Raw genomic sequence first — 16,496 nt, 5'->3', positions numbered from 1 at the left:
AGAATAGGCGCATCTTCCAGATGTGCCTTTTCTGGGGTGGCTGGGGGCAGATGTTTTTAGCCACGGGGGGCCAATAACCATGGACCCTCTCCTGGCTATTAATATCTGCCCTCAGTCACTGGCTTTACCACTCTGGCGGAGAAAATTGCGTGGGAGCCCATGCCAATTTTTTCCGTGATTTAACCCTTTAATTTAATAGCTATAGCCCCCAAATTTGACACACAGACACTTCTTACATTAGTGAAGAGGAATATGTAATAACAGAAGGGATATGAGATGGCTTACTGTATGTAAACCATGTCTCATATCCTGTCGGGTTTGGGAAAGAGAGAGCAAAAGCCGGCAATTGAATTAGCGGCTTTTATGCTATCTAGCGCTGAATTAAATATAAATATACATATATAGGTGTCTCACTGACATATATATATGTATATACACACATTCTATGTGCATATATCTACTCTATTCTAACCTGTCAGTGTGATTTTACTGTACACCGCGCTGAATTGCCGGCTTTTCAAAGGACACTGGTGCGTAAAAATCGGACAGAACTCGCATGGTGCGAGTGCTGTGCGATTTTTTTCTCGCACCCATTGACTTGCATTGGTGAGTCTCGTCCGAGAATCGCAGCAATACGCAGCATGCTGTGATTTTTTTCTCAGTCCGATTTCGGCGGAGAAAAAAATCGCAAATGAAAAGACACCTATTGAATAACATTGGTCCGAGTGCAATCCGATTTTTTATCGGATTGCACTCGTCCGTTTTCCTCGCAAGTGGAAAGGGGCCCTTAGGGTATGTGTCCACGTTCAGGAAACGCTGCTTGTTTGACGCTGCGCAGCGCTGCAGCGTCAAACAAGCAGCGTCCAGATGTTCCTGCATAGTGGAGGGGATTTTATGAAATCCCGTCTCCACTATGCGTGGAAACCCGCACGCGGCGGCCCTGCGACTCCGGACATGCTGCGCGTCTTTTCAGATCGCAGCATGTCCGTACACCTTGCGGGGACGCAGCGTCCCCGCAAGGCATATCACAGGGCCCTATGGGAGCGAGCGATCATCCCGGATGTGCGGGGCTTCGCCGCTGCGGCGATACCGGCCCCCATCCGTACCGTGGAGACATAGCCTAAGGCTTGGTTTCCACATGCGAGACACGGACGTGATTCTCGCATGTGGAAACAAGCCCTAGTGTGGCTGTACTGAGTGCGGCTGCGGCTATAGCTCACCCCCTCCTCCTGCAGCCCAGAGCACACACAGCCGAGAGCTGACTCCGCCCACACGCGTCACTGGTCACATGGTGGTGACATCATCGAAGGTCCTGGAGCTCTGCTGGGATCTACATCTACCCTGGTCTAAGCTGCAGAGCACGGAGCCCCATGGCCGGTATGTTGGGGGGATACAGGGGTGTGTGGAGCCCCCATGGCCAGTAAATTGGGGGGGGGGGGGGATACAGGGGAGTACGGAGTTCCCATAGCTGGTATAATGAGGGGGATACAGGGGTGTGCAGAGCCCCCATGGTCGGTATATTGGGGAGTACAGGGGTGTGTGGAGCCCCACGGTTGGTATATTGGGGGGGATACAGGGGAGCACGGAGCCCCATGGCCGGTATATTGGGGAGATACAGGAGAGTACGGAGCCCCATGGCCGGTATATTGGGGGGATACAGGGGTGTGCGGAGCCTCCATGGTCGGTATATTTGGGGGATACAGGGGAGCACGGAGCCCCATGGTTGGTATATTTGGGGGATACAGGGGAGCACGGAGCCCCATGGTCGGTATATTTGGGGGATACAGGGGAGCACGGAGCCCCATGGTCGGTATATTTGGGGGATACAGGGGAGCACGGAGCCCCCATAGCTGGTATAATGAGGGGATACAGGGGTGTGTAGAGCCCCCATGGTTGGTATATTGGGGGGATACAGGGGTGTGTGGAGCCCCATGGTTGGTATATTGGGGGGGATACAGGGGAGCACGGAGCCCCATGGTCGATATATTGGGGGGATATAGGGGTGTGTGGAGCCCCATGGTTGGTATATTGGGGGGGTATATAGGGGAGCACGGAGCCCCATGGCTGGTATATTTGGGGGATACAGGGGTGTGCCGAGCCCCCATGGTCGGTATATTGGGGGGATACAGGGGAGCACGGAGCCCCATGGCTGGTATATTGGGATACAGGGGCACACTTAGCCTCATGGCCGGTATATTGGGATACAGGGGTGTGCGGAGCCCCATGGCCGGTATATTGGGGGGATACAGGGGTGTGCGGAGCCCCATGGCCGGTATATTGGGGGGATACAGGGAAGTACCGAGCCCCATAGCTGGTATAATGAGGGGGAAACAGGGGAGCACGGAGCCCCATGGCCGGTATATTGGGGGAATACAGGAGTGTGCGGAGCCCCCATGGTCGGTATATTGGGGAGTGCGGAGCGGAGAGCCCCTGTGTAGTGTCAGTACATGTAGTGTATGTGCAGGGGGATGGCATTTAGTGTAACACTGCAGTGTGTGCAGGTCATAGACAGTCACAGCTCTCAGGCCATGGAGATGAAGCTGATTTGCGTCCTCATTGGTTTTGTATCGCTGCTTGCTATCAGTGAGCGGTAACATGTTTACATGCAGAGCTCTTAGGGTATGTTCCCACGGTCAGTGATCGGGAGCACATATCCGCTCCGTCCAAACTGCTGCCGGCTTTTGATTGCAGGTGATCCCGTATGTGATCACTGGACCGTGTGGAATCACCACGCCCAGTACATTGGACGGGGACGTTTATCTTGCGGAGACTGAGCGTCTCCGTGAGATAAATAGACATGCTGCTGTCTGGAAAGACGCGCCTCCTGTCCGTCTCCACAGGGAAGCCGCGGGTGCACATACACGCATAGTGGACATGGCATTCCTTGAAATCCCTTCCACTATGCTGTAACATCTGGCCGCTGGGGGTTGGATTCTGCGGATGTACCCAGCGTCCAACCAGCAGCGTTTACTGACCGTGGGAACATACCCTTATTCCCGGACACTTCAGCTGCTGCACAAGTCCTCGCTGTCCTGATATGTGTCACCCCTACACTGATACATTGTAGTAACTGCTCAGCTCTGAACATATCTGGTGTTTGATGGAAACACAAATGTTCCTGGTCACTGACAGCAAACAGATGTAATCAAAACAAATCGTAATGGGAAGTTACAGAAAACTGCCTTGTAATGTTATTATATGTTGTGGGCCATAAGATGTCCTGCAGATCAGTGGGGCCGGGTCCCCTAGACTCTCCTTCACTTCTCCGGAGGTTGGGGGGGTCTCTGTACCCCACCGATCTGCAGGATGTACAGTACAGACCAAAAGTTTGGACACACCTTCTCATTTAAAGATTTTTCTGTATTTTCATGACTATGAAAATTGTACATTCACACTGAAGGCATCAAAACTATGAATTAACACGTGGAATTATATACTTATCAAAAAAGTGTGAAACAACTGAAATTATGGCTTATATTCTAGGTTCTTCAAAGTAGCCACCTTTTGCTTTGATGACTGCTTTGCACACTCTTGGCATTCGCTTGATGAGCTTCAAGAGGTAGTCACCGGGAATGGTTTTCACTTCACAGTTGTGCCCTGTCAGGTTTAATAAGTGGGATTTCTTGCCTTATAAATGGGGTTGGGACCATCAGTTGTGTTGTGCAGAAGTCTGGTGGATACACAGCTGATAGTCCTACTGAATAGACTGTTAGAATTTGTATTATGGCAAGAAAAAAGCAGCTAAGTAAAGAAAAACGAGTGGCCATCATTACTTTAAGAAATGGAGGTCAGTCAGTCTGAAAAATTGGGAAAACCTTGAAAGTGTCCCCAAGTGCAGTGGCAAAAACCATCAAGCGCTACAAAGTAACTGGCTCACATGAGGACCACCCCAGGAAAGGAAGACGAAGAGTCACCTCTGCTTCTGAGGATAAGTTTATCCGAGTCACCAGCCTCAGAAATTGCAGGTTAACAGCGGCTCAGATTAGAGACCAGGTCAATGCCACACAGAGTTCTAGCAGCAGACACATCTCTACAACAACTGTTAAGAGGAGACTTTGTGCAGCAGGCCTTCATGGTAAAATAGCTGCTAGGAAACCACTGCTAAGGACAGGCAACAAGCAGAAGAGACGTGTTTGGGCTAAAGAACACAGGGAATGGACATTAGACCAGTGGAAATCTGTGCTTTGGTCTGATGAGTCCAAATTTGAGATCTTTGGTTTCAACCACCGTGTCTTTGTGCGATGCAGAAAAGGTGAACAGATGGACTCTACATGCCTGGTTCCCACTGTGAAGCATGGAGGAGGAGGTGTGATGGTGTGTGGGTGCTTTGCTGGTGACACTGTTGGGGATTTATTCAAAATTGAAGGCATACTGAACCAGCATGGCTACCACAGCATCTTGCAGCGGCATGCTATTCCATCCGGTTTGCGTTTAGTTGGACCATCATTTATTTTTCAACAGGACAATGACCCCAAACACAACTCCAGGCTGTGTAAGGGCTATTTGACCAAGAAGGGGAGTGATGTGGTGCTACGCCAGATGACCTGGCCTCCACAGTCACCAGACCTGAACCCAATCGAGATGGTTTGGGGTGAGCTGGACCACAGAGTGAAGGCAAAAGGGACAACAAGTGCTAAGCATATCTGGGAACTCCTTCAAGATTGTTGGAAGACCATTCCCGGTGACTACCTCTTGAAGCTCATCAAGAGAATGCCAAGAGTGTGCAAAGCAGTCATCAACATAATTTCAGTTGTTTCACACTTTTTTGTTAAGTATATAATTCCACATGTGTTAATTCATAGTTTTGATGCCTTCAGTGTGAATGTACAATTTTCATAGTCATGAAAATACAGAAAAATCTTTAAATGAGAAAATGTGTCCAAACTTTTGGTCTGTACTGTATAAGGTCCAAAAAAGGTCTCATAAGGCAAATCCCTAAAGTATCATCTTTGTATAAATGTGTCCTTGTGATTGTATGTCAGTGGCCACAGGCTGCCATGTAGCCCTAGTCTAAAGGTACCGTCACACTCAACGAGAACGACAATGAAACGTGACGTTGCAGCGTCCTGGATAGCGATCTCGTTGTGTGTGACACGCAGCAGCGATCTGGATATCTGTGATATCGCTGGTCGGAGCTAGAAGTCCAGACCTTTATTTCGTCGCTGCTCACCCGCTGTCATCGTTGGATCGGTGTGTGTGACACCAATCCTGCGATGTGTTCACTTGTAACCAGGGTAAACATCGGGTTACTAAGCGCAGGGCCGCGCTTAGTAACCTGATATTTACCCTGGTTACCATTGTAAAAGTAAAAAAAAAAAAAAAAAAAAGTACATACTCACCTTCTGATGTCTGTCACGTCCCCCAACGTCCACGCGCTGCTGCAGGGAGCTTTCCCTGCACTGACTGTGTGAACGCCAGCCGTAAAGCAGAGCACAGCGGTGACGTCACCGCTGTTACTGCCGGCGCCGCTGACACATTCAGTGCAGGGAAAGCTCTCTGCAGCAGCGCGTGGACGCTTGGGGACGTGACAGACATCAGAAGGTGAGTATGTAGTGTTTTTTTTAAACTTTTACAATGGTAACCAGGGTAAATATTGGGTTACTAAGCGCGGCCCTGCACTTAGTAACCCGATGTTTACCCTGGTTACCCGGGTGCTGCAGGGGGACTTCGGCATCGTTGGAGACAGTTTCAACGATGCCGAAGTCTTTCCCCTGATCGTTGGTCGCTGGAGAGAGCTGTCTGTGTGACAGCTCCCCAGCAACCACACAACGACTTACCAACGATCACGATCGCTGGTCGTGATCGTTGGTAAGTCGCTTAGTGTAAAGGCCCCGTCTCACATAGCGATTTACCAACGATCACGACCAGCGATACGACCTGGCCGTGATCGTTGGTAAGTCGTTGTGTGGTCGCTGGGGAGCTGTCACACAGACAGCTCTCTCCAGCGACCAACGATCAGGGGAACGACTTCGGCATCATTGAAACTGTCTTCAACTATGCCGAAGTCCCCCTGCAGCACCCGGGTAACCAGGGTAAACATCGGGTTACTAAGCGCAGGGCCGCGCTTAGTAACCCGATGTTTACCCTGGTTACCAAAAAAAACAAACAGTACATACTCGCCTTTCGGTGTCCGTCAGGTCCCTTGCCGTCTGCTTCCCGCTCTCACGGAGTGCCGCCGTACAGTGAGAGCAGAGCGCAGCAGTGACGTCACCGCTGCGCTGTGCTCTCACTGTACGGCGGCACTCAGTCAGAGCAGGAAGCAGACGGCAAGGGACCTGACGGACACCGAAAGGCGAGTATGTACTGTTTGGTTTTTTTGGTAGCTTAGTAACCCGATGTTTACCCTGGTTACCAGTGAAGACATCGCTGGATCGGTGTCACACACACCGATTCAGCGATGTCAGCAGGACCTCAACGACCAAAAAAAGGTCCAGGCCATTCCGACACGACCAGCGATCTCACAGCAGGGGCCTGATCGCTGGTACGTGTCACACATAGCGAGATCGCTACTGAGGTCGCTGTTGCGTCACAAAACTAGTGACTCAGCAGCGATCTCGCTAGCGATCTCGCTATGTGAGACGGGGCCTTAACGGTACCTTAAAGGCCCCGTCTCACTTAGCGATTTACCAACGATCACGACCAGCGATACGACCTGGCCGTGATCGTTGGTAAGTCGTTGTGTGGTCGCTGGGGAGTTGTCACACAGACCGCTCTCCCCAGCGACCAACGATCAGGGGAACGAGTTCGGCATCGTTGAAACTGTCTTCAACGATGCCGAAGTCCCCCTGCAGCACCCGGGTAACCAGGGTAAACATCGGGTTACTAAGCGCAGGGCCGCGCTTAGTAACCCGATGTTTACCCTGGTTACCAAAAAAAACAAACAGTACATACTCGCCTTTCGGTGTCCAGGTCCCTCGCCGTCTGCTTCCTGCTCTGACTGACTGAGCCGCCGTACACTGAGAGCAGAGCAGAGCGCAGCGGTGACGTCACTGCTGTGCTCTCACTTCTCACTGTACGGCCGGCAGTCAGTGAGAGCAGGAAGCAGACGGCAAGGGACCTGACGGACATCAGAAGGCGAGTATGTATTGTTTGTTTTTTTTTACATTTACGCTGGTAACCAGGGTAAACATCGGGTTACTAAGCGCGGCCCTGCGCTTAGTAACCCGATGTTTACCCTGGTTACCAGTGAAGACATCGCTGGATCGGTGTCACACACACCGATTCAGCAATGTCAGCGGGGCCTCAACGACCAAAAAAAGGTCCAGGCCATTCCGACACGACCAGCGATCTCGCAGCAGGGGCCTGATCGCTGGTACGTGTCACACATAGCGAGATCGCTATGGAGGTCGCTGTTGCGTCACAAAACTTGTGACTCAGCAGCGATCTCGCTAGCGATCTCGCTATGTGAGACGGGGCCTTTAAGGTACCTTCACACGAAGCGACGCTGCAGCGATAGCGACAACGATGTCGATCGCTGCAGCGTCGCTGTTTGGACGCTGGAGAGCTGTCACACAGACCGCTCTCCAGCGATCAACTATGCCGAGGTCCCCTGGTAACAGGGTAAACATCGGGTAACTAAGCGCAGGGCCGCGCTTAGTAACCCGATGTTTACCCTGGTTACCAGCGTAAAATCTAAAAAAAACAAACAGCACATACTTACATTCACGTCCCCCTGCGTCCACTTCCTGACTGACTGAGCGCCGTACAGTGAGAGCAGAGCGGTGACGTCACCGCTGTGCTGCTTTCACTTTCACTTTGCGGCGCTGAGTCAGAGGAGGAAGCAGACTGCAGGGGACGCAATGTGAGTATGTGCTGTTTGTTTTTTTACATTTTACGCTAGTAACCAGGGTAAACATCGGGTAACTAAGCGCGGCCCTGCGCTTAGTAACCCGATGTTTACCCTGGTTACCAGTGTAAAATATCGCTGGTATCGTTGCTTTTGCTTTCAAACACAACGATACACAGCGATCGGACGACCAAATAAAGTTCTGGACTTTATTCAGCGACCAGCGACATCACAGCAGGATCCTGATCGCTGCTGCGTGTCAAACGAAACGATATCGCTAGCGAGGACGCTGCAACGTCACGGATTGCTAGCGATATCGTTATAATGTCGTTTCGTGTGAAGGTACCTTTAGCCTGAGCACTGTGTCTTTGACTGTAATCTATTGTTCTCTGTTATCAGCCATTTGGGGGGGTAGATTGGTGTCAGTATGTAGTGATCAGTAGCTATCTGCACTGACTTCCTGGATTGTGGCAGTAAAGGGCAGTCTAGCAGAGCTGCAGTGTAAATCATGGGGAAAACTGCAGCCTAAAGACTTGTTCACATACGGCAGATTTTACTAAAGGTACCTTCACACGAAGCGACGCTGCAGCGATAGCGACAACGATGCCGATCGCTGCAGCGTCGCTGTTTGATCGCTGGAGAGCTGTCACACAGACCGCTCTCCAGCGACCAACGATGCCGAGGCCCCCGGGTAACCAGGGTAAACATCGGGTTGCTAAGCGCAGGGCCGCACTTAGTAACCCGATGTTTACCCTGGTTACCAGCGTAAAAGTAAAAAAAACAAACAGTACATGCTCACCTGCGCGTCCCCCAGCGTCTGCTTCCTGACACTGACTGAGCTCCGGCCCTAACAGCACAGCGGTGACGTCACCGCTGTGCTTTCACTTTCACTTTAGGGCCGGCGCTCAGTAAGTGTCAGGAAGCAGAGGCTGGGGGACGCGCAGGTGAGCATGTACTGTTTGTTTTTTTTACTTTTACGCTGGTAACCAGGGTAAACATCGGGTTACTAAGCGCGGCCCTGCGCTTGGTAACCCGATGTTTACCCTGGTTACCAGTGTAAAACATCGCTGGTATCGTTGCTTTTGCTTTCAAACACAACGATACACGGCGATCGGACAACCAAATAAAGTTCTGGACTTTATTCAGCGACCAGCGGCATCACAGCAGGATCTTGATCGCTGCTGCGTGTCAAACGAAACGATATCGCTAGCCAGGACGCTGCAACGTCACGGATCGCTAGCGATGTCGTTTCGTGTGAAGGTACCTTTAGACGTTCCCCTGATAGTGATCTTCATTTTATTGGGGGTTGCAGAAATAATCCTATTCAGTTCTAAGAGACACATTCTGCCGTCGTGTGTGAACTGCAGGAGACCCAGGTCCGGGGCCCATCCTGAGGCTTGGTATAGTAGGACTCCCCCCGTGCTGCCTGTTCAGAGCGGACACAGGGGAATGGCCGGCGCGGCATAACCTGGGGACCTCCTGCCCTAAGTGCTGAGGGTCTCGGTGACAGCCGGGGTACAGAAAGCTGTGCATCAGCTGCTGAGGACACCCAGGACTATCATGGAGGAGGCGGCCGGGGCCCGGGGTGCAGACATTGAGATCTTTGTGTTTTGCGGGATTTGCTGGGTGTTTGCGCTGCTGATATAATTATTTGCAGCCATGAGTCATGAGCTGGTACAAGCTGGGGACTGTTTGCTGTGAAATGTCTGCGGTGCCTCACAGGGATGGGATTTTGTGCCTTGGAGCAAGTGCCAGGGTTCATGTGACCCTTGTATGCGTCCGTCATAAATCAGAAGTGCGTGCTGTCATGTGTTCTGTGTTACACATGCCCAGTCACAGGAATACGGCACTGCATGGTTCTGTATCTGTGCTGAACAAGTTGGCACTAGGGCAGCTACAGTTTGTATTAAAGGGAGTGTCATCTTTTTAAAGGGGTAAAATTGCAAAAAAGAAAGCAAGCAACATATCCCTTCTGAAAAATCCTCTCCGTTATCAAGAAAGGAGAGATTTGTAATTGTATAGTGTACTGCTTGCTGCCTTGGTGATCGCCGGCCTTTGCAGGCTGTCAGTCAGAGGTGGCCGTTTTAGGCAAGCTTTTTGCTATAGGTCATAAGCCCCGATGCTGCCGAGGCAAAGCTGTCTGTGCGCACAGTATGGGAGAGAGCACGGATCAGGCAGTGGCAGCTCCAAGCTGTCAGACATCAAAATCACACTGCCCATGGAGGCACTCATAACAAACCGCAAATTTCTTTTTAGCCATTTCCTAATATATTTGTATTGGGAGAGGTGATTTGTTTTGGGTCATGAACTTTCTGAATTCCGTTTTTTTTCTGCAGGGCTTTCCCTCTGTGACTGCAGGCTCTGCTTATTTTACAGCAGTTTGCACCAGTTGCTGTAAAGTGCAGATGTTAGTGCATTTTCACAATCTAGCCACTATATCTATCTACTCCTTCTTCTTCTTTCTAGCTGATTGAAGGCCCAGATAACTCCACCATCAGCAGCCGGTATTGGGAGGTATTCCCCAGACTCCAGGGGCTGACCATCGGCTGATAATGGGGGTCCATGTTTGGGATGATAGGTGTTGTCCATGCTGTGTTGTGTAGTGTGCACATTTCACAGAACAAGGAGACGGCTGCTGTGTTGCACACAATTGTGGTTTTACCTGACAACGGCAAGCAGAAGTGCAGTAGACAGTGGTAAAGCGTGCGTGCATGGTTCCTCTACAGTGACTGAGCCTATGTCTGTATGTCTCCATTGTAAGGTGCCGGCAGAGATGTGGGGGTGATGGCCGAAGAAGCACCTAATCCGGCCCAACGAGAAAAAGGGGAGCTGGAGACTGGTGAGTAATGGGAGGGTCACATAATTGGGGTGAAATGTAGTAAAAATGGTGCACGTTCTAAGCAGAGCTGCCTCCGGGATCTAGTCGGATCCTTCTTGCCACAGTACTGCTCGTCAGGTCATCCTGCGAGTGTTTATGTCGGACGTGTCCCCGTGTTGAGGGGCGGATTGTAGGACATTACTGGAGTGAATGTAAGGAGAACCCCCCAAATACACAGAAACCAGTGGTGTCTTAGGTCTGCAGGGGTCACCAGATTCACCTCCTGCAGCAGAATATTAGCCCCCTACTTTCACTTTTTTTCTTAACTTTTTTTCACAAGCCATAAGAAGTTTTTTTTTTTTAATCTGTCCCCCAAGATAGCCGTAGGAGGGCTTCTTTTTTGTGGAACAAGTTGAAGTTTCACTTTCTTAAGTAATGTACTATGAGAGGGAGGACAAAAATTCCCAAGTTCAGTAAAATGATGCAAACCCCTCACACACGCACAATTCTGGCATTGATTTTTGGGTTTTGTTGCGTTCATTATGCAGTAAAAATGACCTGGCAGCATAAAAACTCTAGCCTTGTCCAAACAATAACTAAACATACAGACCCTGGCTTCTCTCACACTGCTAATTCCAATCTGGTCACACAAAACAGTTGTCTTCCATAGGGAGCAGTGATACTCGCAGCTTGGTGTACACGGCCTACGCAGACTCTTCTCATCGAGATTCTGGCTTGTCTCTTCAGCCCCAACACAAATCCGCTCTGCTCAGCTCCCCCAGCTGACTGACCAGTGAACAGTGGCCTGGTGCTAGTCACAGCTAGCCAGGTGCCCCTAATAATAACCCATAATGGTTTGTATTTTTCCACCAATGGAGCTGTGTGAAATTGTTTCTTGCTACCTGAGCTTACACTTTTATTGATACCATTTTGGCTTAAATGCGCTGTTTTGATCTTTTTAAAGTTTTTTTTTTTTTTTTTGTGGGAAGTGCAGTGATCGAATAAAAAACGCTCTTGCGTTGCCAAAGATGGCATTTACAGGGGCCTTCAGTAGGCACAGCCATGACAACCCATCAGTTCCCCAAGATCACGTGGTGCGGGGCATCTGCCAGCTATAATAGGGGCTCAGCTTCCATTCATCTGCCACCTCATTATGACATAAGTCCTGTGACTCTGCAGCGTACAAGTAAGACTCATGAATATCATTCATGCAAATCTGTCTGAGCTCGGATCACTAATGCACGACCTGAGCATGACCACCTCCTAGCAAGACACGAAGCCGTCATACTGCATCCAGGAGAGCCACAGCCAGTCCGGGCATTGCGGATGTCATTGGCATCTGAATGAGACCCTTATTCTGTTAGACCCTTTATAGTCTTTTATTTTTTTGAGGCTGAAAATAGTACTGAAAACACAGAGAGCAGGCTGGGCACCAAGAGTACAGAGCAGACCTCCAGTAAGTAGGAGAGGGTGGGAGCACAGAGCACCGCCTGGTCTGGAGGCCAGGGCTCATCAGACGTCACACCACCCTCGGTGCAGGGGCAGGATTCCAAGGCCAAACACATTTGCACTGCTGTGGAGGAACTTCTCTAAAACAGAATATTTCCCAATATTTCCTTAGTAGACGGAAGAAGGTTTAGACATTGGTGCTGACCACTAGGCCGTAGACAGGCTGTAGCTTTCTAATACTTTGTCCTATGTGCTGTTCATGTCTGAATAGTGGTTTCCTGAAGCCGAAATACTGTAACTGATCCATCTCGGACCCCGCGGTATACGGACCCGCGGTATACGGACCCGCGGTATACGGAGGACCCTGTTGACTTATAAAGAGTGTATTGGGTTTCACTTGACAGGAACGTACTGCTGCATGCAGTGATATCTTCTCTATGGAAAGCATCAGAATCCGCAGCTGAGCTTTCTAAGGCTGTGTTCACATGACATTCTTTTCAGGCAAGCAAAGCAGACAAGGTTTTCAGGCGGAAGCTGATACAGAAACGCTGGCATTTTCACAATTCTTTTCTTTTTTGAAGCATCTTTTTGTGCATTTTTTTTTCTCTTCGTTACCTGTTGAGCTTTGTAAGTGTTTTTTTGTGGGAGGGGGGCAGATTGGAGGTGATTTTTGTAGTCTGTTAGGCAGTGAGTAAACCACAAGCATTTTGTTCTTGGAGACGCTCAAAGTTCACTTCAAAAGTCGTCTTCTGTGTGTCCTTTTTTTTTTTTTTTGCCTTTCCATTCCTTTCTATTGTAAAGTATAAAACTTTTTCCAAGTGGAAGAATGGTCAGATCAATCATTTTAACTGCTCGGCGTTTTTGGAAACCTGCGCCGGGCAAAAGATGCTAAGAAACGTGTGAACAGCAAGATGTCTTTACATACAAATGAATAGGATTTTTTGGAGCAGTTTCTGAGCGCTTTTTACAGGCAGTTTTGTAGCGGACTTGTGCTAAATTCGGCTGAAAAAAGTCACGTGACCCTACCGGTCAGAGCCTCCTACGCTGATATGACCGGAGTCTTAACCTTCTCTGGATGGGAAACGGCATGCAGATGTGCCTGTATTTTTCTGGTTTCATATAGTTTGGTCTAGGCCAATTGTAATTAACCAAGTTTTTTTTTTTTTTTTTCTCCCACAGATCTCCTGGATCAAACAGAAAATGAGACCAGCGATGACCATCAAACTTTACCGTCACCACTTGATGTCCAGCCCTTGGACACACGGCCAAAGAGCTCAGATGAGGGATGTCCTCATGATGCATCTGTTCTGTCACATGGTCCCAGAGACGATCCCCATCGTGGTCCCTTACAGGAGGGCATGGATGTCACCGATGCACAACGCTCTGAGGGTTCTCTGGAGGACAGCACCAGGGGAACTGCAGAAGAGACAGCACAGGTTTCCATAGGCTTAATGGAAGGACCAGAAACCTTGAATGTGGTGGACCATGACACTGCTACTGTAAATGAGGTGGGGGGATTAGATATACGTGATTGTTTACAGCAAAGCTGTATGTCGGCTGCAGAAGATGTAGAAGGCGAGAATGGTGGCATGGTATATGACGGCAGCCAGCCACCACAGGCCCTGCAAACTATTGGTGAAGAGCCATCATGCAAAGAATCAGCAGAATGCAATGACACTGGGCAGACACACAAAAAGAGCCTTAAGTATAACAATACAGAGGCTTCTGCGGATGAGACCAAACTAAGTGATCTTGTGGTTGCCGACCCTGGACAATCTAGAGTTGCTGGCGACCATGATGATGAGCACAAAGAACTAACAGATAATGTGTTGGAGGACTCTGGGGATTTTCCTGGTGTCTCCTCAGTGGTGGCAGGAGTGACATCAGATGCTTCTCCACCTACTACCCCTGTTCAGCGAGATGAGGATGTGACCGCAGAGAGTTGGCGCACAAAACGGAAGCACGTGTTTGTCCTGAGCGAGGCAGGAAAGCCGATTTACTCCCGCTATGGCAATGAGGAGGCCCTGTCCTCCACCATGGGAGTAATGATGGCGCTGGTCAGTTTTGTTCAGAGTGGAAATAACGCCATCCGCTCCATCCATTCTGGTACGTGACCGTTTTGTGATCTATGATGTAAAGTTATTATTTATATAGCACCATTAATTCCATGGTGCTGTACACTAGATGGGGTTAAATCAAAATACAAATATCACAGTAAAACAAAACTAACAGTGGCAGACTGGTACAGAGGGGAGAGGAGCCTGCCCTTGTGGGCTTATATTCTGCAGGATTATGGGGAAGGAGACAGTAGGTTGGGGGTTGCAGTAGCTCTGAAGTTGTTGAGGTGGCCACGTGGTCATTACAGGTTGTAAGCTCTTTTGAAGAGATGGGTTTTCAGGTTCCGTCTGAAGGATCCAAATGAGGTGGATAGATTGTGATAGATCAGGTAGGGAAGATATGCGAGATGGAGGAAAGATAATTATTTCAGATTTGTCCACATTTAGCTTGAGGAAGTGAGAGCAGATGAACGAGGATATGGCTGATAGACACTCCGGGATTCTGGACAGGAGAGAGGTGACGTCTGGGCCAGAGAGGTAGATCTGAGTGTCATCAGCATATAGATGGTACTGGAAGCCATAGGACTTTGAGTTGTCCCAGGCCAAGGGTATAGATTGAGAAGAGTAAGGGTCCTAGGACAGAGCCTTGAGGGACACCAACAGAGAGGGGGCGAGATGAAGAGGTAGTGTGAGAGTAGAAAACGCTAAATGTGCGGTTGGAAAGGTATGAGGAGATCCAGGGTAGGGCGAGGTTTTTTACACCAAAGGAAGAGAGGATCTGTAGTAGGAGGCAGTGGTCAACTGTGTCGAAGGCAAAGGACAGGTCTAGAAGGAGGAGTATAGAGAATTGTCAGTTAGCTTTGGCTGTGAGTCGTTAGTAAGTTTGGTCAGGGCAGTCTCAGTGGAATGGTGGGGACAGAAGCCAGATTGTAGGTTGTTGAAGAGTGAATTAGATGCAAAGTGAGAGGAAAGTTCAGCATGGACGTGCTGCTCAAGGAGTTTGGGAGCAAAGATATGGGGCGATAGCTGGACATAGCGCTCGGGTCAAGAGGGAGCTTTTTGAGGATAGGTGTGACTGTGGCATGTTTGAATGCAGAGGGGACGGTATCTTAAGTTAGTGATAGGTTGAAGAGATGGGTTAGGGATGGGATTAGTGTGGTGATGAGGTTAGGGAGGAGGTGGGATGGGGTCAAGTGCACAAGTGGTGAGGTGTGATTTGTAGAGAAGATGAGCAAGTTCTCCTTCAGTGATGTTGGATAGGGAGGTTATGGGGTTTGGGCATTGGTTTGGTATACAAAGGGGTTGTGGTGGTCGGACAACAAAGACTTGCCTTGTTTGGTAAAGTTATGTCTGGTTTTGGGGTCTGATGGCTATTGTTATGTAATGGTGGCTATTGGGAGGGTATTTGTGAAGCTGCAATGCTGATTGTTGCTCTGTTTTCTTTCACAGACAAGCAGAAAGTGGTGTTCCTGCAGCAGGGCCCCTTGGTGTTAGTGTCTGTGTCGCGGGCCCCTCAGTCGGAGGAGCAGCTGAGGAAGGAGCTGCAGTACGTTTATTACCAGATAATCAGCATGCTCACACAGGCAAGTGTGGCTCGGATATTTGAGCGCAAGAAGAATTACGATTTGCGTCGTCTTCTCACCGGCTCTGAAAAGATCCTGGATAGCCTATTGGACTTGCTGGATACTGACCCTGGCTTCCTCCTTGGGGCAGTACAGTGCGTTGCCTTGCCAAGCCCGCTGCGGGACTCCCTGAGCTCCATTCTAACTAAAGCCATCACTCCCAATTTAGTGTTCTCCATCTTAGTGGCAGAGCAGCAGCTTGTGACTGTGGTGCAGGAGCGGGCAGTGATTGAGGATTGCCGTCTGGACCCTGCAGACCTCCAGCTGCTGCTGAACCTCATCGGAGCGTCTTCTGCCTTTCAGGCAGGTGAGATCTGGACTCCTATTTGCCTTCCACGCTTTAACCCCGATGGCTATTTTTATGCTTACATCTCATATTTGGACCCCAACTGCACAGTGTGTTTGGTGCTACTATCCACGGATAAAGAGTCTTTCTACGCCGTGTCTGGCTGTAAGAGAAAGATCCAGGAAGCCATGGAAGCACAGAACTCTCTACAGGCATTGGCTGGGGCCCTCTGCTGCCGCTCATATAGTGCCTCTCTCGTAGGGGTCCCTGAGCTCTTACATTTTGTGTACAAGCCCCTTGACATCCCTGAAACCTACCAACAGCTTCCACAATTTACCAGGTACTTTTTGTAAGGATATAGATGTAAAATAAAATTATGTGCAACATACAGATTAGCATTATCAGAAGGTGACAAACCAAAATTTGGAAATGTTGCCGTCCTGCAGCTTTCTGACAATTGGAAAGGGTCGCACTGTAA

General features: G+C 49.6%; 1 protein-coding gene across 6 annotated transcripts in view; it reads left to right on the top strand.

The window, feature by feature from the left end:
- The first annotated feature begins 951 nt into the window (after window positions 1-951).
- The window catches only part of LOC143805182 (vacuolar fusion protein MON1 homolog B-like), an 18,506-nt gene continuing 2,961 nt past the window's right edge, over window positions 952-16,496 (top strand). Inside the window, exons 1-5 of one of the 6 annotated variants that reach the window (XM_077284154.1) lie at window positions 1,226-1,377; window positions 10,548-10,625; window positions 13,233-14,159; window positions 15,560-16,039; window positions 16,130-16,358. In XM_077284154.1, coding sequence (XP_077140269.1) covers window positions 1,371-1,377; window positions 10,548-10,625; window positions 13,233-14,159; window positions 15,560-16,039; window positions 16,130-16,358 — 1,721 coding nt within the window. In that variant the 5' untranslated portion in view covers window positions 1,226-1,370. Of the gene's footprint in view, window positions 1,378-2,342; window positions 2,358-10,547; window positions 10,626-13,232; window positions 14,160-15,559; window positions 16,359-16,496 lie in introns of those variants that run through there. The other 5 variants (XM_077284150.1, XM_077284155.1, XM_077284151.1 and 2 more) reach the window with 5 other exon arrangements.

Source organism: Ranitomeya variabilis, chromosome 2 (assembly GCF_051348905.1).
Source record: "Ranitomeya variabilis isolate aRanVar5 chromosome 2, aRanVar5.hap1, whole genome shotgun sequence".
In the NCBI taxonomy this organism is placed as follows: Eukaryota; Metazoa; Chordata; class Amphibia; order Anura; family Dendrobatidae; genus Ranitomeya; species Ranitomeya variabilis.
This window is presented reverse-complemented; position numbering and strand designations above follow the sequence as displayed.